The sequence below is a fragment of the Cydia splendana genome, chromosome 22, assembly GCF_910591565.1.
Source record: "Cydia splendana chromosome 22, ilCydSple1.2, whole genome shotgun sequence".
In the NCBI taxonomy this organism is placed as follows: domain Eukaryota; kingdom Metazoa; phylum Arthropoda; class Insecta; order Lepidoptera; family Tortricidae; genus Cydia; species Cydia splendana.
The window spans coordinates 4,701,786-4,724,501 of NC_085981.1; the positions used below are offsets into that span (position 1 = coordinate 4,701,786).

The 22,716-nt window shown below is 36.8% G+C and overlaps 2 protein-coding genes and 1 long non-coding RNA gene across 3 annotated transcripts in view; 1 reads left to right on the forward strand and 2 right to left on the reverse strand.

Moving 5' to 3' along the window:
- LOC134801465 (uncharacterized) overlaps window positions 1-11,985 on the reverse strand; it is a 72,725-nt gene extending 60,740 nt beyond the window's left edge. Inside the window, exons 1-2 of the mRNA XM_063774062.1 lie at window positions 11,431-11,985; window positions 9,142-9,180 (exon numbers count right to left, since the gene is read on the reverse strand). Of these exons, the coding sequence (XP_063630132.1) occupies window positions 9,142-9,153 (12 nt within the window). The 5' untranslated portion in view covers window positions 9,154-9,180; window positions 11,431-11,985. The remainder of the gene's footprint in view (window positions 1-9,141; window positions 9,181-11,430) is intronic.
- The window catches only part of LOC134801529 (uncharacterized), a 254,894-nt gene that overhangs the window by 216,426 nt on the left and 15,752 nt on the right, over window positions 1-22,716 (reverse strand). The window lies entirely within an intron of this gene.
- LOC134801439 (ankyrin-2-like) overlaps window positions 1-22,716 on the forward strand; it is a 145,529-nt gene that overhangs the window by 31,205 nt on the left and 91,608 nt on the right. The gene's annotated exons all lie outside the window — the stretch shown is intronic.

The window sequence follows — 22,716 nt, forward strand, 5'->3', positions numbered from 1 at the left end:
AATACTGTAAATATATCATACTTACATACTCACAATTATATTATCTAGGAATATAATATTATTTACCTACATTGAAATTGGTTGCTGACCTAGTGAAAATACTGAAATATTTTAACTGTTGATGTAGGAAAGCTAGGCGCTTTCAAGCACCTCGTAAAGTATTAGATGCTTCTGTTATCAGAAAGTGTGTTTTTATAGCACTTAGTGACTTTTTCTTACGTTTCATATGCTTTGTTTCCCATTGTTTGTAAATGGTAAAATCACGTGACCGCGCGGAACATACTGACGCAGGTCCGTCCTCTACAAGCGCTGCCGCGCGACTGAAGAGGGCGTAAGTGCGTTCGCGAGTGATGGCGGTTGCGGATTTAGTAGGTATTGAAACATAGAAATTATTTTAATGATGTTACCGAGACAAAGTGATCCAAATCATCTAGATTATCTTATTACCTATACATTTATGTAAAAAACAAGTCAAAAAAGTTTGTATTGTAGCTCTGAGATTGATTTATTGTTAAAAAAAGGCGTAACTTTGGATTTTTTTTCTATCGAGCAAAGTTTATCTAATCATGTTTTTGAGATCCAAAACATATCTGCCAGATCCTTAAGTATAAGATATATTTTTTTCACAGTTTTAAAACATTGTTTCTTATATTTCCGATGGATTCAAAAAACTGGTTCGCTTAGCTCGTACGGAAAAAGCACGCCTTAACTCTGACGCGCCATGGGAGTTCATTCTACAGTTAGACCAAGAAAAGTCTGCAGCAATTTTGATAGCATATGCAGTGAAAGTGTTATTTAATAAGGTTCAGAGGGAAATTTCGACTGCGGGGAAATATCTCGAAATATCTTCCATGTTTACTTTATTAACTAAAGCTCACAGACTCCGTTGGTTGGGCCACCTTGAGAGAATGGATGAAGATCGGAACGTGAAAAGAGCATACCTGGGCCACACCTCGGACACTGATGGCGATCAAATGTATGAAACAAACGCGTTCCTACGCACACAGTCTAACAGGCCTATTCGGATTTCGAGATAATCACAAGATCTTGAGACGATTTAGAGATCAACTAGATCTACATTAGATATCGACTAGTTGTGACTTGGATATCTAAGTCATAACTTGTCGAAATCGTTCAAGAGGACCTCCAGAATCGCGGAAACGTCAAATTTGACATATCTATCTTACAAATATCTTTAAATTATCCGTATCGTAACTTGTTGAAGTCTAGTAGAAATCTAATTCATTTTCGGAATCGAGCCGTAAGCTCGTGTAGGTGAACGCGTACCATGATTGTGTGAGTGAGATAAGACGTGCTAGGGTTCCCGCCATTTCGTTGTCAAGTTCGATGACCTCAATGACTCAAAACTCATTGCTCGAATTAGGAAGAAATAAGAATCGTATTATGCTGTCAGGTGGGTATCTAAGCTCGATTTATACAATAGTTTCCTATTTTGAATCAGTATAAACGAAGTAACAAAATTTTTGTAAGGAAATTCAGGCCACCAAAATATTACGTAAGTTGAAAACATGTTTTTTTGTTCATATAGATATTGTGTTGTTTTCAGTGTGATCTGATAGGTTTTGTAAATATTTGTTTAATATATGAATACTTTACGTGGCCTCCGCTCTGCGCACCGCGTCGTCGCGTCCTTGCCAGCCGGTAATTGTGAGGTAACCGAGAGCGGGTGGGCGGCACTTTCAACGGGAGGCAGGGAGTGTCCATACTGTACGCTAGTACTCTTTATTATACTGTGCCTGGGCCGTCCAGCAGGAAGACGTCCTATCGGACGCCCCAGATATCGCTGGTGCGACATAGTGGAGGCGGACCTACGCGAACTTCGAGTCAACAATTGGAGAGGTCGTAAAGGACCGATAAAAGTGGCGCTGTCTTGTGTCGGGGGCCAAGTCTCATTTTGGGTCGCTGAGCCAACGGAGTAAGTGAGTAAGTTTACTTTATTAACTTACTAACTTAACTATTGCTGGGATTAAAGGAAACTAGGCAACAAAAGTCTGAATCAAAATTCTACTTATGATTTCTAAGCACTTATTCATAGGATTAGTTGTCAAGTGGACCCCAGGCTCCCATGAGCTGTGGCAAAATGCCGGAGTAACGCGAGGAAGATGATGATTTTTAATCACTTTATTTAGAAACTTGTATAAGTCATACATTTTGATAGGTACATCCCTGTAGCAAAAAGAATAGATAGTATAGAGGGGTCTTGTCATTGTAAATTTTGTAGTCACTGTAAATTTACTGCCATCTATCGACACACGACTAAAACTCAAAATGAAAACGTATAAAGTTATCAAAAAATGTATTTAAATGGATAAATTATTTTATTATTTTTATATCATTTTGATCCATGTTCATTCACTGATATCTATGTGTTAAAATTGTTAAATATGAAACGGTGTCGTCACGCCATCTAGCCGAGGATAGGCTAAAGGTGTGTGCGGCATCTATTCGAGAATGACTTTTACTTGAATTCCGAGGCACGTTTTTTCCTTAGACTTTATTCGTCTTATACGAAGTTACATATGTCTTTGCCTGTAGCTATCTATCCAGTTATGACGTAAACCACCAACAGAAAAACTAATTCCCACGCTTAAGCCCTAAGGGGCCTAAGGGATCGAAATAGAATGAGGCCGACTGAAAACTTAGTTTGATGGACTATGCTAATAGTTACTTACTTCAGAGTTTTCAAAGTTGTGTTTAATTTTGTATTACATTTTCATAATTTACATTAAAAAGGAGATATTTTCATAAGCAGGCAAACTTGTGAAAATGACTGCACGATTGGGGTAGTCAGGGCGATTTTTGAATATATTTGAAATTCTCAAGATGAGCTCTTTCATTTGATATATAACACGATATAGTTAGAAAAACTTTATTTTTTAACTTTCTCATTTACCCCCCTAGAGAATGCAAATCGGTTATTTTCGGTTATTTTTTGTATGGAAATAATCGGTTATTAACCGAAACCGCGGTTATTTCCATACAAAAAATAACCGATTTGCATCCCCTAACCCCCCATCTTTAAAATTCATTTGTTTACGTTACATGTCCATCTTTGGGTCACTAATTTACATAAGTGTAAATTGTACCAAATTTCAACTTAATTGGTCCAGTAGTTTCCGAGAAAATAGGCTGTGCCAGACGGACAGATAGACAGAGAAGCACGAGTGGATATAAGGGTTCCGTTTTTTCCTTTTGAGGTACGGAACCCTAAAAAGTGGCAACATCGTAGTGTCGTCCCGTTTTCTTAGATTGATTTGAAAGGGACGACAGTACGATGTTGCCACTTTTTAATTCCTATAATATATTGTCGGTCTATACTAGAGATGGGCCGAATATTCGGTATTCGGCATATTCGGCATATTTTTAAATTTTCGTATTCGGCCGAATAGTTCGGTTCGAACTGCCGAATATTTACCGAATACCTGAAACAAATTATTTTTTAAGGGCGTCCGCTAGGTGGCGCGGGTGCACTTCGCGGTCAGGGATGAGACGGTTCTTTTCATAAACATTCCCGGCCGGTCCAGAGGGGGAAGGTCAAAGACACGTGCGGAGTGCAGATCGCGGACCTGAATGAACTTGTTTTTTAGCGTTTTAGGCAGTTTTAGCTGAACCGAATATTCGGCCGAATATTTGGCCGAATATTTGGCCGAATATTCGGTTCGGTATGATGTGAACCGAATATTCGTATTCGGCAAAGTCTATATTCGGCCCATCTCTAGTCTATACGCATGCACTCAGTGTGAGCGATCTTCAAGCTCCATCAAAACAGTAACAAATAGTTGAATCTGAATCTGGCACCGTGAGATGCAGTTGCAGACAGACGGCCGTAATAATAATCTGCTGTAAGCCATAGTTGGCGGCGCTGTTGGTATAAATCATCGGTAATCAGGTATTAGCGTCTATCTAACGGAAAAGTATCTTTCAGTCCGTTCTTCTGTTCGACTTATGTTTCATTAATACGAATACGATTTTTAGGGTTCCGTACCCAAAGGGTAAAAACGGGACCCTACTACTAAGACTCCGCTGTCCGTCTGTCTGTCTGTCATCAGGCTGTATCTCAGTTGCAGTTGAAATTTTCATGATGTATTTCTGTTGCCGCTATAACAACAAATACTAAAAACAGAATATACCTATTAAATATTTAAGTGGAGCGCCCACATACAACAAACGTGATTTTTTTTGCCATTTTTTTACGTAATGGTACGGAACCCCTCGTGCGCGAGGCCAACTCGCACTTGGCCGGTTTTTTTTGTATATTTTGGTGGCAAACAAGTATACGGTCCGCCTGATGGAAAACGCGTTCGCAGAAGGAAACTCCTCTGACACCGACAATGTGTAGTAGTCTTCGGAACCCACATCATTAGTTCAAAGGCGAATTTATCCCTTTAAAAAAAAAAAATTAAAAAAAAAAAAATTAAAAAAAAAGTTAAGGGATCATCTGTACGGATATGATGGTCGTTTTTGTCTACGTGACAGCGTGATAAAACGGTGTCCGTCGCTTTTTATCCTGCGGAGTCAAAAAGTGACAGTTAATTTATCACGTGGATAAAGCGATCAATAATACGCCTGCAGTATTGTACAAAACGGCATAATAAACGTATTAAATTTTCTTATAGATAATCTATTAGAAAATTAAAAACTTTACGACACGACCATAAGGTAAACGTACCTACTGGTGCTCGACGCGGTCCCAGTACATGTCATCTTGAAACTTAAATCATTGTCAATAGAGGTGACAGCAAGGTGTCATTGGGCATTAGCATGTCGAGCAGTACGTTTACCTTACATACCTAATAGAGTCGCACCAAGAAAAGTCTGCAGCGGATTTGATAGCCCACGCAGTGTAAGTGTTATTTATACGTGATAATTTCATAGAAGTTTGACGTTTAAAATGACAATTACACTGCGTGAGCTATCAAAATCGCTGCAGACTTTTCACGGCCTGGCTATACTATATTTTTACTGTAATATTGTGTTATATTGGAGTATAATTTTTGTAGCAGCGTAGTTTTGTGCAAGGAATCGTTGTAGCCAATTTTAGTTGATAAATTAGAGTTAAGTATGGATTTTAATAGACCATTCTCCTTTGAAGTTGCTTGTACCGATTACGACTTATACTTCAACTTAAATACGAGATTACCGATGTAATTAATTAGCTACGGGCGCCGAGGCGCCGACTGAATTTGACCGGCTCACTCTATACCGTGTCCTAATTAGTTATCTTAAGTGTGTCTCATAGTGGGTAAAATATTTTTGCTGTCGATGTTTTTTCTTTGGGTTTCGACATAATTTGGCTGGTTTGAAAACCTCTTCATGTTATCCGGGTGATGGCCATTTTCTTCCTTGGCAAGTTGCGCGCGGCGCGTTATATCTTTTTTTTGGGTCTCTATTGTTTCCCAAATAGTTTTAATTCATAATGTAGGTATTGTTTGTCCGAATTTTCGTTAGTCATAATTTGGTTTTTCACAGAAACGGGTAACTTCTCAGGATTGCCATAAAACAAACCTAACCTAACCTGACATATCTATAGAATTACCTTACGAAAATCCTGAAAAGTTATCGGTTTCAGTTTTATGACTAACGATAATATGACAAACAATACATTATGACTTAAAACTTTATGGGAAACAAAGGGGCCCCCTTTTTCTTCCCTCCGGATTTCATGGCTTCACGTCTCTTAACTGTCAATTTGTATTTGAAAATAATGTCCACATGTTCAGTCAAGAACTTTGCTGTTAGAACCATCTGTACATTATGTTTGTGTAGCCGCAACAAAATCATAATAATATAATTCCTAATATTGTCTTCGGTTACCGCGATAGTTTCTCATGAAATAAAAACGGATTAGATTAATCGTTGTAATGTAGAACTAGCCTTATGAACCAATTTTGCATGTATAACTGGCCTTAAAATTTATAGTAGTTCATTTTTTTTTAAGTGGGTATAGTTTTTGCACAGTGTAGTTTTTCCTCAGTCAATCGTTGACCACGAACGCTGTAAAGGGTTCGAAACGTCGGGATGTAGTATGAATTCAATATACGCGATATAATCCGTTTCAATAGTTTAATTTAATGTCCACCAATGTTCAGTCAAGAATTTTGCTGGTAGAACCATCTGTACATTCGGTTTGTGACTGTGTAGCCGCAACAAAATCATAATAATATAATTCCTGTTAGTCCGATTGCATCTGCCAGAGGTGTTTGCAATAAATCATCGGTAATTGTATGATTGCCGTGACGTCAGCTGATGATGTATCCCGAATGTTCCAGTGATGTCAGTGACGTTTAGGCTTGGAGAGCTCGCGTCAAACCGGTCATATGATCAGTTCGTTATCACTTTATTCATTTTGCCTTTATGAGGAAATTTTAAATGTATACTGTCTTCCTTTCAAAGTTAACTTACTAAATTTAATTGTCACAGCTCTGTACGGTTACCATCAGTTTGTCACTGACATAAACGCCGTCGAGAACGTAATTTACTTTCTATATGTCCCTTTTGCACTAATATGCGAGTGCGAGCGAGATGTATAGAAAGTAAATTACGCTCTCGACGGCGTTTATGTCAGTGACAAACTGATGGTAACCGTACTGATATTTAAATTTTAATTGGTTACCCGCGATACAGGCATTGCCTATAGGTAGTCTGTATGTTTAGCTATTTAAAAAAGAGTAAACAAAATCTAGCCTCAAATGGTTTCTTAAGCCAGTTGAGGGTAGATGTAAACATTACATGATCAAATAATGTAGGTTAAAGTCAGGTCGTTCAGTGACAGATCCAGGTGGTTTTGTATTTGGTTGGTTAATCAATAAATGTTATAACTACCCGAAAATTTACAAATTATTTGTTTACCTTTATTTAAGTACCTAAAGATACAGAGTATAGTGCGGAGGCCCTTGGTAAGGTTACAGGACCTTTTGCTGAAATAAATGATCTTTATTCTTATTCTTTTTAAAGGTCGTAGCTATCTAAGATGACAAAGATTGTGATGAACAAACGAAAAGTAATAAATGTATCGGTACGTCGAATGAAAAAAGTCATCGTCATCACTCCATACATTATTTACGTTTCTATTGGCTTTTTCTGTAAAGGCTCCTCAGGCTCCAAAGGCCTCTTACACAGGCGGGTTTTTATGTACGTATGTATGGTTCATATAAAACGCTCACGCCCCGCCCGAAAAAGCGCCTGTGTGACGGAACCTTAAACAAAATATCACTGTCCTTGGATATGATAGTAGGAATTTTATCGTATATCATCATGTTTGTTAAAAATTAACAGCTTTATAGAGCCTACAACAACAAATCTCATCAAAAACCTCAGGGAAACTCCGCAAAACGATACGGTAAAAGAAACAATTTACCGCTTCACTACTCTTTCATTTGTCTCTATTAATTCTGTATATTTTATTTCTTTACAAACTTCTCAAGGGCTCTATTTTACTTGTTAAAATGCCGTATCATGACATCGCGACTATAGTATTTATAAGTAGTTTTGCAAACAGGAATTTTATAAAACACTTAGTTATGTTTTAGCTATACGTAGCCTGTGATTGTATGAATAAATCAGTCTAAGTATACCCGTCAACGGTACCTTTTACTCACCCAGCCCTATTCCTCTAAATAGCCTATCAGTTATTGTCACCATTTCTACTTTTAAATGAGGTTGAAAGTGTCACATTGACGAGCTACGACCTAGAGAGCCTACCGCAAAATCAAAACATCGAAATTTTGTTATCTGCTTCTCTATTATACGAATATGGAAGAGCGCTAGAAATGCAGATTACGAAATTTCTATTTTCGTTTTTCGCAGTAGGCCCTTAGGGTAGTTTACTCAGCATCTAGACTATGGACTAGATGGAATCGAAACTGAGCTAAAACTTCAGACACGAACTACAAAACTGCACTTTATGTTGAAATACAAGAAGGTTGAACATGAAACGGATAGAGTCAGGAATAATCGTTTTAAATAATTAATACAGCTGATTCATACGTTTCTGTTGATGTTTTATGGAGCCGAATGTAGACATTGCATCATGAATAAATTTGATGTGTATCGATATATTGTTTCCATGCTGTATATGGCGGATCAGGGTATTCAACCATATTAGGGTAGTTTGACGCACTAGTAACAAAAAAGAGTTACAAAGGACAGAGTCGCCATAATCAATAGAATATCTGCTTGAATACAATGAGGATTATTTTATATCTATACTAAACGAGGTGATCAAAATAATATGACCACAACTTCATAGTTAAGTGAGTATAAGTGTATGCAGATCGTTTTGAGCCCATTAAAAATATTGCAAGAGGTTTGCTTTGGTTTGAGAGGTTTGCATGTCGCGCGAGTGACTAAAACAAGTGAGTCTGAACAGTTTAACGCATTCACTGCCAGGAGGCGTGGCCTAGGAACAAACTTGTATGACGGTGGACGCACATGTGCGTCGGGGGCAGTGAATGTGTTAAATTCGATAAGAGGTTTCCTTCTAAAAACCAATTAGGTCAATGTGGGGACGACCGTCTTTCCGGTAACACCGCTTACTTACATGTTTTTTCGTCGCTTCTTGCGTCTTTACACATACTCCACTTTCCGAAAGTCGGTGGAGCAGAAGGACCGAAACTCTTCCTTTCTGACTGTGTCTAATCGACGTACTAGTACGCATACCAATACGAGAGTTCCTACCGTATGCCGATCTTCCCAACATTTACCTTAACCTTTTCGCCAATGGCCGATATATCCGCACCGCAGGTTCAACGCCAAAGACTGATTATCGGTCACAGACCACAGAGCAACATAGACCTACGTGCATATGAATAATGTTCAGTTTCAGTTTTGAAACTTCGGTGACGTGGCGTCCGCGTGACAGCTTTTGTGTTTGACATGGCGTCGAAAAGGTTAATCTCCTGGAATTCATTTATACCTAGTATAATAAAAATATAAATAAAATGCTTAAAATCAGAAAGTGCTAACAATAAAACAATAAAGTCTACTAGCTTAAATTAGTTTCCATTGTTTATGTACGTAAAACGGTCTGTAAATTCGCCATAAATCTATGACGTGCATTCAACAACAAGTCTTTGTCTAAAGTGCAATGGTGCAAATACTAATTAACTGTAAAACACTTACGTCTTCCGTCATTTCTGCTGGGAGATATTCCTTTTAATCCTTAAGCGCGCATGTACAAGAAAATCACTGTTAGAATAATTCATAGTTTAGGTATCTTTTAAAAAAAACTGGGTCTCATTTTTATTTGACCCTGTAAAAATTTACTATTTTACAAACCAAAAATACTGTAAATATCTACAAATTGATTACGTAGTCAAAATAATTCGGCTTCGACTTAACTTAATCCAATTTTTATTAAAATTTGTACGGACTGACTCTGGGTAAAGTGTTTTAAAACTGCAACGATTCTTAAAAGGCTAAGAATATGATCAGATGATCACACGTGTTAAATTAATTTACTGTAGGTGTCGCAGTTATAAAATTGGTTGTCTGTTTTAATAATTAACACAGATTATAAATTCAGGAATAGAGTGGACATAACGTTCGAAACTTTAACGTGTAGGTCCGTTGAAGGAATATAATTTCAGCACAGTTTCGTACCTTTTGTCACAGGGACAATAATTATGAGGTCCGGAGGTCCCTCTTAGCGACTTTCATATTGTCACTGTGACAATGTGCTAAATAGTACGGAAATTAAGTTCTTTGACTGTGTTTCATTTGTTTTTTTGTTGTAATTTCATAATTAACTCATTTTAGTTTTAGCTCTATCTTCGTACACATAAAAAATACCACTAGCATTAATTTACTTGTATGTTTTATGTAATAAATAATTTGCTATTACAAATTGAAATTGCAGATGCATTCTTATAATCTCGTCTTCTCTAGTCATCTAAAGTAAGCTGCAGATATAACTGACCCCGGCCCCTGCACAGAAACTTGTTTGCAGGTGGGTCAGTTATCTCTGCAGCATACTGTACGTTTTATTCGTTGTTTTTCGTCGTAAACTAAACTTTTGTTTTATGTAAAATAAAGCATTACCGTCAACCTTAAGAGCCCATCAACGTGCACACTCGCCACTGCTAAATAATCATGATTATTTAAATTTAACGATAGATATTTAAAAAAGGAGGCCGCTACGTACTGTATTTTGTATTTAAGTACCTTTTGAATACGTCAAACTAGTTTTTATGTTACTGGATTCGTCGATCTATGAACTCAAAACAAAAACGGCCGTTTGAACTTTGGACGCATAGATTCACGAATCCAGCAACATAAAAACTAGTTTGATGTATTCAAAAGGTATGTACTTAAATAGAATAAAAAAAAAAACAGTACGTAGCGGCCTCCTTTTTTAAATATCTTTCGTTAAATTTAAATAATCACGATAATTTAGCAGTGGCGCTAGTGTGCTTGTGCACGTTGATGGGCTGTAACCCAGTCTTAACCAGTAGCCATTTTAAAAAGAAACATTGATGTAACAAGATCCCGAAAGATAAACAATAACCTCACGCGTGTTCCAAATTAAAGAGATTCCACAGGGATTAGTTCAAAACAATCCAAAGTGTTTAGATAAGCTGTTTATTATGTATTTTTCCGTCGTAACTTTATTTTTATATTGTTATTCGTTATCCTGAAATATAACTGGTACAAGAGCACATGTGAACGCTAGACTTATATCGACCGGGGTATGGACCGTGATTACCTTTTGTATTGGTCGATATAGAGTATTTATACGGTGCGAGAACTCGCATGCGAGTTTCATTACATTGCCGTCTAAATGAGCCCTTAAATTTAGTGGAACTACTCGTAACCGTGAATCATTCAAAACTGGCACACGTGACGCTTCAGGTTTCTGAAGAAATTCGCGCCAAAAACTTGTACGAAACTATACTCTAAGCCAGTTGAGGGTAGATGAAGACATTACATGATCAAATAATGTAGGTTAAAGTCAGGTCGTTCAGTGACAGATCCAGGCGCTTTTGTATTTGGTTGGTTAACCAATAAATTCTATAACTACCCGAAAATGTAGAAATTGTTTGTACTTACTTTTATTTAAATACCTAAAGATACAGACTATAGAACAAATGTCTTCAACCTTATTTAGTTTATTAGCTTATTTAGCCAAAGGGGCACTTCTTTATTGGTCAGTAAAGCATTTGTTCTCTAGGGTGACAAATACCGCTAGCTGAAACTACTACATTGATTAATGTTTTATTGATTTGACATTTTAATCACAAGTGGACCGTAAACGATTTTAGGACTTTAATCGGAAAAACTCGTCATCAGCAACAATCGAGTGGGAAATGTCCATGTGAACACGCTTTACTGCTACTCGATAATTGAATCGATTTTAACAATACTTATTCGATCTTTGACAGTTTATGAAGGCATTTTCAAAGTAAAACTTACCTTAATTCTTAAAGTTTCCCTCGTAGAAATCCAAACAAAATCACAGCACAAAACCACAAGCACTCAACGACAGTTAGTTTCAGATAATGTCAACAAACCACTATATTTTCCCTTTATAAGAAAACTATTCAAATGTAGGTCCCGATTTCGAAAAGCGACCGCACGACCGCTCTCCGGAGAGAAGAGGCCAGATTTTCACTCATAAAAATAACTCGCGAACGAAAAACATCGTTTTCAGTGTAATAACGTAAACATTCGGAGCTGGTATATCGTACGCTATCTTTGACATCGCGATTTCGACTGGCTAAAATTAACAGTGTTGATGGTACCGATGCAGCGGGCCGTATGAATCGATAGCTTTGCTATGCGTTTACGATTAATCGATTCTCGAGTGATCGCCCGATAACGCTGTGCAGATGTTTTTTTAATTTTTAAATTTGGAACGGTCACCTTTTTGTGAATGGAACATTAGAACGTTAGTTTACGTTGAGCAACTGGTAAAGTATTTACGTTTGGGTTTTCTGTGGATCTTTTGAACGTTGTTGAGTGTCTGGGTTATTTAGTTTTTGATCTTGGCAAAATTTAAATTTAAAATTATTTTTTTACAACATCCGCTGATGTTGTAAAAAAATAATTTTAAATTTAAATTTTGTTCAAGTCAATAAAACCGATAAGTACTTAAGCACTAAAGTAAAAACAGAAACACACGTCTCAGAGTTATAAGACAATCTCTATGACAGGTTGAGCTTAATTCTATTCCAGCATTTAAAATAATTGTAAGTTGCGTATTTTTAAACTTAAACTAGGTTTGAATATGATTTATTTATTTTTATTAATAGAAACTAACAAATTTCCTATCTTTTTCATCATAATGATACCTATTTTTGCACCGCCTACAACTTATCTGCTTTGCCTAAAGGTTGACTGGTAGAGAATGCCTTATCTTATGGCATTAAATTCGCCTTTTGTACAATGTGTTTTCTTATGTGCAATAAAGATTAAATAAATAAATACCTCAGAAGACATTTTCAAACAAAAAATCTGCCTTTGTAAAATATATTAGTAGTTATTTTTTTAATTTCCAATATCGGATTCGTATCTTAGTTATTTTCTGGTAGACACCCTGTATCTCAACTTGCAGACGACCTTAAATGTGTATTTTGTGGTGTACAGTCGCGTTCATAAATATGTAGACATTTCTTCACCTTCAAAACCATATTAGCCCATTACAATAACGTGAAAAAATTTATACAATATTTTTGAACCCGACTGTACTTACTACGGCTTATTAAGACGCCTATTTCATACGGACTATAGTACTATACCTACTTACTACGGCTTATTAAGACGCCTATTTCATACGGACTATAGTACTATACCTACTTACTACGGCTTATTAAAACGCCTATTTCATACGGACTATAGTACTATACCTACTTACTTCGGCTTATTAAGACGCCTATTTCATACGGACTATAGTACTATACCTACTTACTACGGCTTATTAAGACGCCTATTTCATACGGACTATAGTACTATACCTACTTACTACGGCTTATTAAGACGCCTATTTCATACGGACTATAGTACTATACCTACTTACTACGGCTTATTAAGACGCCTATTTCATACGGACTATAGTACTATACCTACTTACTTCGGCTTATTAAGACGCCTATTTCATACGGACTATAGTACTATACCTACTTACTACGGCTTATTAAAACGCCTATTTCATACGGACTATAGTACTATACCTACTTACTTCGGCTTATTAAGACGCCTATTTCATACGGACTATAGTACTATACCTACTTACTACGGCTTATTAAAACGCCTATTTCATACGGACTATAGTACTATACCTACTTACTTCGGCTTATTAAGACGCCTATTTCATACGGACTATAGTACTATACCTACTTACTACGGCTTATTAAGACGCCTATTTCATACGGACTATAGTACTATACCTACTTACTACGGCTTATTAAGACGCTTATTTCATACGGACTATATAATAGTACTATACCTACTTACTACGGCTTATTAAGACGCCTATTTCATACGGACTATAGTACTATACCTACTTACAACGGCTTATTAAGACGCCTATTTCATATTACGAGTGGCAGCGGTAAATTATTGCGGCGACGTGCACTGTGGGCTAGAAACTGCTACAGTGGACAAAAGAGTATTTAAAACTTTCGCGTTTTGAACACATATTAACTCACATTTATAGACGGGTCTAACGCGAAATTTATTCAATTACCTTTATTTACCGACGTTTCGACACAGGTTTCACTGGTCGTGGTCGCGGTTTTACTGATGTCCCAGTAAAATGTCAAAACAGAGATTTATGCAACTACCCGACGAAAAGTGTATGGAAAAGTTTGGGGTACACATCACATTTTCAAACCACCCAGTACACATAATGTTAATTATTAAATAAATTACGTAATTGAATAAATTTCGCGTTAGACCGAAAGAGACCCGTCTATAAATGTGGGTTAAGAGAGTATTTATTTATTTTGCGGGTTCTGTAGCCAAAATGACAAAAAAAGAACCCTTATAGTTTCGTCATGTCCGTATATGTTCGTCCGTCTCTGTGTCTGTATGTCACAGCCATTTTACTCGAAAATTTAATGAAATTTGGAACATAGGTACCTATACATATTTTGTGAGCCGCTGCTTTTTTCATGATATAGAAGGCAAACGAGCAGACGAATCACATGATGGTAAGCGATCACCGTCGCCCATGGACACCCGCAACACCAGAGGGGTTATAAGTGCGTTACCGGCCTATAAGATGGAAGTACGCTCATAAGGTTTGAATTTAGAATCGGTCCAGGAATACCGCAGGTGGTTCATTCCACAGTTTAGCTGTTTCTTTGTTTACAAGTTTAAAAAAATGTATTTTGGTTACATGTCTACTAGTAACTAAAAATTAAAACAAAAAATAGAAAGAATCAACGTGTGTAGGTACAGCATTCGATAGGTCTTTAAAAACAATCTAAATGTTATAATATTTAAAACTTTCGCGTTTAGAACACATTTATAGACTATCGGGGTATTAAATGTTTAATTTTTTTTTTTAGTTAGTACTTTTGATAGGCTTAGTAAGCTAACAATATGTAACAACCCTCAGTACGAGAATATACAAATAAACCCCAACTATTTTGGTTAGTGTGTATAATGTCAAAATTAGATATCTCTAATTCCTATGTCTACCTGTTCCGAATATGTGCCCACTGTGCAGAGGGGAAATACGAAGCGCGACCTATACGGTTACCATCAGTTTGTCACTGACATAAACGCCGTCGAGAACGTAATTTACTTTCTATACATCCCGTTTGCACTAATATGCGAGTGCGAGCGAGATGTATAGAAAGTAAATTACGTTCTCGACGGCGTTTATGTCAGTGACAAACTGATGGTAACCGTACTATAGTGTCGCCAAACATATAGGTTACGAATACGAAGCATTACTGTCTTATTTATTATTTATAAGTTCGCGCTTATTCAAATAAGATTAAGTATTGTCTATTGATTATTAGTTTTTTTTTTGTAATTTGGTGAACAATAATGATTATTGTAGGTATTATAAGAAGTAGCAAAGAGAATAGAGTGTATAGAGGGTTATTGTCATAGTAAATTTTGTAGTCACAGTAAATTTACTGCCATCTATCGACACAGAATTAAAACTAAAAATGAAAATATATAAAAAAATCAAAAAAATAAAAATAAACATGTACCTATCCATATATACGGATAAATGTTATAAAAAATAAATTTTAGAACGCCATATGACTTTTACCCACGCACTTTTACGCACCATCTATTTGAGCATATTTTTTTCTTAATTTTCCGAGCCACGTTTTTTCCTTAGACTTTACTTATCTTATACAGAGTTACTTACATATATCTTTGGTAGTAGGTAGTATACACAATCATGTACACAGGATTCGTTTCTCTAGTAAAATTAAACCCGGTCAACCCTTCTATTCTCTAACAAGCAATTATTTAGATAATCAAATCCTGTCGCTCAACATGACCCAATTGTCATAATTTGATTACTTTGAAATTTGACGTCTCTTTAACGCTTCATATTGGGCCGAGGTTCGGGTAAAATGGGGTAAAGTAGTGCTGTGATTTTCTCAAGAATTTACACAAAAAAGTGAAAAGAATAAAAGTCTGAAAAGTGGTGACTTTTAAAAGCTTAATTTAATCTTTGTATCTTTTGTATGTTTGGGTCAAATCTTGCAAGCTGATTTGATTAGACCGACATTATTTAATTGAGTTATGTGAAGTTTCATAACATAATGTATAAGTCACCACACGGGATTCTTGGGTTCTTGCTAAATTCTTAAAATTAAAACGGAAATAATTTATTTTGTAACACCTTCTCATAACTGTGTTATATGCAAATAAATTCTTTGAATCTTTGGAAATTCTATAGCGTAAGTATTGACAACCAATTTAGCTAGGACCCTAAATGGCGCAACAATCGCGGAGTGTGATGGTACATAAGTTGAGTAATAATGCCATATTTAATAAAGCAAGCTATTTTGCTCTCCATGTTGTCTATTAAATTACCAAAATAAAAATTACCTCTTTCTAGTATCTTATTTTTAAGCGATTTCGTACACATAATTATTTGTTTAATTTTATGAAATTAGCATAATGTCTCAATACTCTCATTGTACCTAAACATATGTATGAATTCAGTAGGTACGTATATTGTCATCTATACAAATAATTATATTTTTTTTACTTAGTTCTATATTTCCAACATTAATATAGATAAAATATTATTATTTAGATATTAAACTGCATTGTATTCATCAGATTATGAGCAATAACGAAATGTCGCGAATCTGTTCCAAGCGCTTTGTGGGACCGACAGCCCGTCTGACATTTCCTACCATCTGAGAGTTCTGCATTATCGATTGTGTTTGTGAATACATTCATCCCGACCAGATAAACTTGACCCGTGACAATCAGAGCTAACACCCCATTTGTTTCGACAAATACAAAGGAGACGCGAGGCTGGGGAGGTCTTGGTACACTAGCAGGGATAATAGCATACACGCATATCACGCACACAATAAAGAGCCCTCGCGCAGCCGCACTACCGCCCTACCCCACCCTACTCACTTGTCGTCGAAAGCCGGCTAAATTCTTGTACACCCCCGCAACCTAAAGCAACAACCCGCTTCGAAAAGCGGAATTTGCGTGTAAAAATAACGTTAAAAATAACCTTAATCCAGCTAATGTCAATACTGCTTACGGCTTTCACTGTTGCTTAGTGTTTTTTTCTAATTACCGAGTTATATAAGTTAGTTTTAAGTGCGGATATGAAACTTGATTTCGTTCGAAGTAAAATGGCGGCCCGCTAGGCGTCGTATTTCGGATTTGGAACTGGACTTTTTAAATATGGTAGTGAGAACTTTCGCGTAGCGCTCGTGCAAGGACATTGGAAAATCGATAGCGTAGGCTATGTCGGTTTAGTAGGGGTGGTAGGTAGGTTTTACACTGTCACTGAGAGGCTGCTGCCGATGTCAGAAGAAGAGGAAGACTAGACTAGCCAGCATCGAAGCCATGACGACGGAGACGGCGACGCCTACCCAGGTACGTACGTTTGCCGCATTTTATGTCAAGGACAAGTTTGGACAACTTCACTTGTCAGGTTATATAATGGCTGTGGTTTGGTCTGAAACTTAACCTTTTGTCTAGTTATACATTATTGTGAAAGGCCGGATTTGCCTTTGCACTTGCCTAGATTTTTGCAAACTTGACAAAGTGAAGGCAGCCGTTGTTCAAATGTTTCAGTTCCTCAAATCTCTTACAACATCAGTTTAACTAAAGTAATTCAAAGTCGATATTTCTATATAATTAAACCTACTTTCTTAATCCGTTACCTACCTGTCCTATAGCTATCTATCTGTCTAGCTGAAGTTTATCCAAAACTCCAAAAAAAGTATCAAACATTCGCCTTTTGCGGCACTTAGCCCAACATACCCTTAATAAACCTGAAAAAGCTCCTAATCCAATTTAATCATGTATCCCCCTTATTCATAATACTTAATGGGCCTGATTTAGTTAAATTATGTTTTATCCCTTTCTTACAAATACATAAGTCAAAATGACAGATAAAGACAAACGATAGCTAATTAAGCGCAGTAACGCCATATATCTATATCCCAACCACGGATTACTAATATGTTGCATAAAATTTATTGTCATATTTTACTTCCGCATAGCAACCTTTGGCAGAATCATCATTTCGCAGAATTACTTTTTGCATAAGTTTCCTGGCATACTGTTGTTACGCACAATTTTGTAAAGCTGAATAATGCAATTGCATAATGTCAATTTGAAGAATAATCCTATAACCGAATAATTGTTTTGCCAAAAATTGCGTCGCATAATATTTACTTGGCATACTGTCTTTTCGCAGGATTTCCTTAGGCAGAATAATTCATTGGCATAGTGTTGATGAGATTAATATTTTCCGTACCCTACTCCACCAATGAACACCTACTCCAACAGTTCCTATTGAGCAGGGGTCGCAGTTCTAACCTAACCTAACCTACACTTCTGGCAGCAATTCCTTTTGTGTAGGGGTCGCAGTTCTAACCTACCCTAACCTACAGTTCTGGAAGCAGTTTCTGTTGTGTAGGGGTCGCAGTTCTAACCTAACCAACAGTTTTGGAAGCAGTTCCTTTTGTGCAGGAGTCGCAGTTCTAACCTAACCTAACCTACAGTTCTGGAAGCAGTTTTTTGTGAGTAGGGGTCGCAGTTCTAACCTAACCTAACCTACAGTTCTGCAAGCAGTTTCTTTTGCGTAGGGGTCGCAGTTCTAACCTAACCTAATCTACACTTCTGGAAGCAGTTCCTTTTGTGTAGGGGTCGCAGTTCTAACCTAACCTAACCTACAGTTTTGGCAACAATTTCTTTTGTGTAGGGGTCGCAGTTTTAACCTAACCTAACCTATAGTTCTGGCAGCAATTCCTTTTATGTAGGGGTTGCAGTTCTAACCTAACCTAACCTGTTGTTCTGGCAGCAATTCCTTTTATGTATGGGTCACAGTTCTAACCTAACCTACAGTTCTGGAAGCAGTTACTTTTGAGTAGGGGTCGCAGTTCTAACCTAACCTACAGTTCTCGAAGCAGTTCCTTTTATGTAGGGGTTGCAGCTCTAACCTAACCTAACCTACAGTTCTGGAAGCAGTTCCTTTTATGTAGGGGAACCTACACTTCTGGAAGCAGTTCGTTTTGTGTAAGGGTCGCAGTTCCAAGTTTCCAACCTAACCTAACTTACAGTTCTGGCAACAATTTCTTTTGTGTAGGGGTCGCAGTTCTAACCTAACCTAACCTACAGTTCTGGCAGCAATTCCTTTTATGTAGGGGTCGCAGTTCTAACCTAACCTAACCTAACCTGTAGTTCTGGCAGCAATCCTTTTGTGTAGGTTCAGTCAGCGACATGAGTATCATGCGCGGTAACAATTTCGGCAGAACTTTTATTCTGCTGCATAACATGCGAAATTCAAGTCTGCAATATGAGCAATATGCCATAAGAAATTCGGCGAAATGTAATTTATGCTACATACAATTCTGCGTATGTAAAATCGACGATATTAGTATTCTGCTATTCAAAATTCTGCCAAATGAATGTTATGCGACATGAAAGTTATGCTAATTATACAATTATGCAAAAGTATCATTCGGTTAAAAATGTTTCTGCGAAACCTGCTATGCGAAGTGTATTTCGGACAAACAATATTATGCAAGATAAAGGGAAGCCCCCAACCACAGACAAATATAGTAAGAATAGAGTGCTCACTCCATACATCAGTTTTGACTTACTGATAATTCCGCTACTCGATGCTAGATGTCGACTACGAAAATAATAGTCGTTTTGGTACCAAAACTGATGTATAGAGTGAGCACTCTATGTACTTTTTTATCTATGTAATGTAGTTATTAGTTTGTTAGATGTGATATAATGCTGACAAAGGCCTGATAATGGCTACGGTGAAAAGCCGGTTGAAATATTAATAAACTTCTATTTTCGTCTAGACTTGACAAGTTAACTTAGCCTTGAATATGATTAATGTCGTATTGTAACTTAACGCTGAAATGTTACAGGTAACTGTAACGAAAAAGGGTTTTCCCGTTTTTTTCGCATATAATACCTAATGGAGAACCAGGGGAGAGGCCTTTGCCCAGCAGTGAGATACACAAATAGGCTAAGAAAAAAACATAATATCTACACATTATTTATTGTATCCGAATTAGCAGAAGCACCCATGTGATGTCTTCATTTCATTCATTCATTTATTATTTGGATTCAACATTAAAAAAAACATACTATAAATTATATACAGTGGTAGTTTATGAAACCCCTTGGGGTGTGGAAAAAGATAAAATTTAATTAATATTTACAGAACAGTCATGTCAATAATTATATCAGTTAAAAAAAAGTCAAAGTGAAATAGAACATTAAACACAAAATAAAAAACAAGTGCGAGTCCGATTCGCCCACCGAGGGCTCCGTACTTTTTGTATTTGTTATTATAGAGGCAACAGAAATATATCATCTGTGAAAATTTTAACTGTTTATAGCTAGGTATCACGGTTCATGAGTTACAGCCTGGTGACAGACAGACGGAGAGATAAACCGACAGACGGACAGCGCGCGCAGCGGAGTCTTAGTAATAGAGTCCCGTTTTTACCTTTTGGGTACGGAACCCTAAAAACGGAAAGCCAAATCCAAATTTCTTGGAATCACAAGAACTTTTCTTAAAACAAAAACATCTGAACGAGACAGGTCCCATTACAAATGTAAATAAATATCACAGACATTTTGACTAATTGCGTTTCTCCCCAATTCTCTCTCTACAGTATCTGTAGAGCTTAAGTACTATCTTTTTACAATTAAAATACTCCTCTTTCACCTTGGAACATCCAACCGAATCGCAGGTCACTTTCCAATAATTGGAACTCAGGATCGGAACCGGTTTTTTTGCAAAAACATCGAAATAACCATATTTCGAATTATTTTATATTTACATAGGTAAGTAGGTACTCGAAATGTAGGACTCAGTTGTGTATTTAGATAACGACTTTGTAGATTGACCAATTAGAAATGAAAAAATTCCGTTGTCATTCCCATACACAATCTGTATCCGATCTCTGATTGGAACACTTGGAGCAAGTAAAACAAGAGAAACGTTGATGACAAGGCTAGCGGTAAGAGCGTGCAACTTTCAATCCGTTCTAAAGAATTTTTGGGATCTTATGTATTATACGATATATCATTCGATATTTACCAGTTGCTTTTTCGTCAAGAAAAACATCGTCAGTAAACCGGACTAATCTTAATAATGCTTGGTTTCCCCACTGGGTTGAAAGGTCAGATGGCAATGGCAGTCACTTTCGTAATAACTATTAGTGCTTATGCTTATCTATTTGTTTCGTTTGTGTTATATTCAATAATGCGGAGTCTAGTAAGTTAGGTAGTCTATGAACCGAGCCTCCCAATATCTAGGTATATAAGCCGCATACCTAATCGAATCAATTACGATGGGAAACGAATTGTCTGCGAGAGTTCCGATATTCGGGAAATGGGAAAATTAAGGTCTTCTCTTAGACATTTCTGCGCTAACTTTTGAACATTGTTACATTTCCATTCATATTCATTTAAGATATTTTAGTGCGAAAATGATATTAAGGTGTATTGGGATAACTTCAAACATCAACTGGGGTAACTGCGGGGTAATTTGGCAATGGCAAATATCTATAAAGCCAGAAGCACTTCACCTTTAACAATACTTAAATGCTACGTACTGCAACGCTTACAAAAACATCTTGCTCTGTTGCTACAGTACCTCTAGAAAATGTTTTTAGTTTAGTAGTTAGAGCAAGATAAGTCTGCAACGATATTGATAGCACGCAGTGCAAGTGTTATTTTTTATACGTCATAATTTCATAGAAGTTTGACGTTTGAACTAACACTTGCACTGCGTGTGCTATCAAAATCGTCGCAGACTTATATTGGTCTAACTCTAGATATGTAGGTACATATCTAATTCGAGCCAGTGAAAGATTACAAATCAAATATTTGGATCGCTATTAAATATTGGTCATTTAATTTAACATTATCACTTAAAAGTCAATTCTTTGGCACTCTTTCGGATAAAATGCAACGTTCTCATCAAGTTTTGAACAATAAAGAGAGCCTTTACGAGCTGGTGTTGTGAAAAAACTTTTCCCAGTCCCAAAACCTATTATCATTAACGTTTTCCTCAAAGTTTTCTTTTAACTATACTAAATTATTTGTAAGAACTTTATCTAAATGATAATAACTTATTAACATAACACACTAAACAAACACCTACAATATGGGTAAAACTGACAGCCCCATGTGCAGAGCGTGCATGGACGAAGAGGAAACAACAAAACATATTCTCCTTAACTGCAAACAGGTAGAAGTATACAGGAGCAAATACCTAGGGAATCCGTGCAAACTGAAGACCTTGCTTGGTTTCGTGGAGGAGCTGGGGTGGTTAGAATAGGGCTACCTCGTTTCACGCAAAATAGGGAAAATTCCCAGTAAAACTAACTTATTAACTGTCAAACACAGTGCTGATCTATGTACCTAAATCAGCATTGCCGTACGTACATAAAGCCAGGTTATATTAGGAAGCGAGGTCTGTCGCAAAGCTAGACCCGGCCGAAAATTACCATCGCTTCAAGCGCACGCGGCATTCTCAGATCCATCCTAACTTGACCTGTAGACGCATGTTAAATATGCTTTATCAGAAAATGGACTTAGACTGGTTTCCCTGAGGTTTTGAGTGGACGGGCGGTAGGAATGAGTCCGCCTGGATGGATCGATCGTGGGTTCGGCGGTGTTGCTATCCAGTTAGGCTAGCTTGCTAAAGTTATTTCCGCGCCAAGGAAGATAGTTTGTGGTCTGGAAATAATGTAAATAATTATGTGCTTAGTTTATCATGGATTGGCTTAGCTCTTTTTAGGTAATTCCACGATTTTTAAACATCTTAATTTTATTACTAGGTTTTCATTTTGTAACAAGAGGTTAATCAGGTTAATTTGCTGCTGCATATGTTGCACCGCTTACAAATTCTCTGCGTTGCCCGAAGGTTGACTGGCAGAGAAGGTCTCATAGCATTAATTTTGTGCAATAAAGATTAAATAAATAAACAAATAAATCTGGAGGTTTGGGCGGTTTTTGAGTTTTATGAATGGAATATAATTTTAT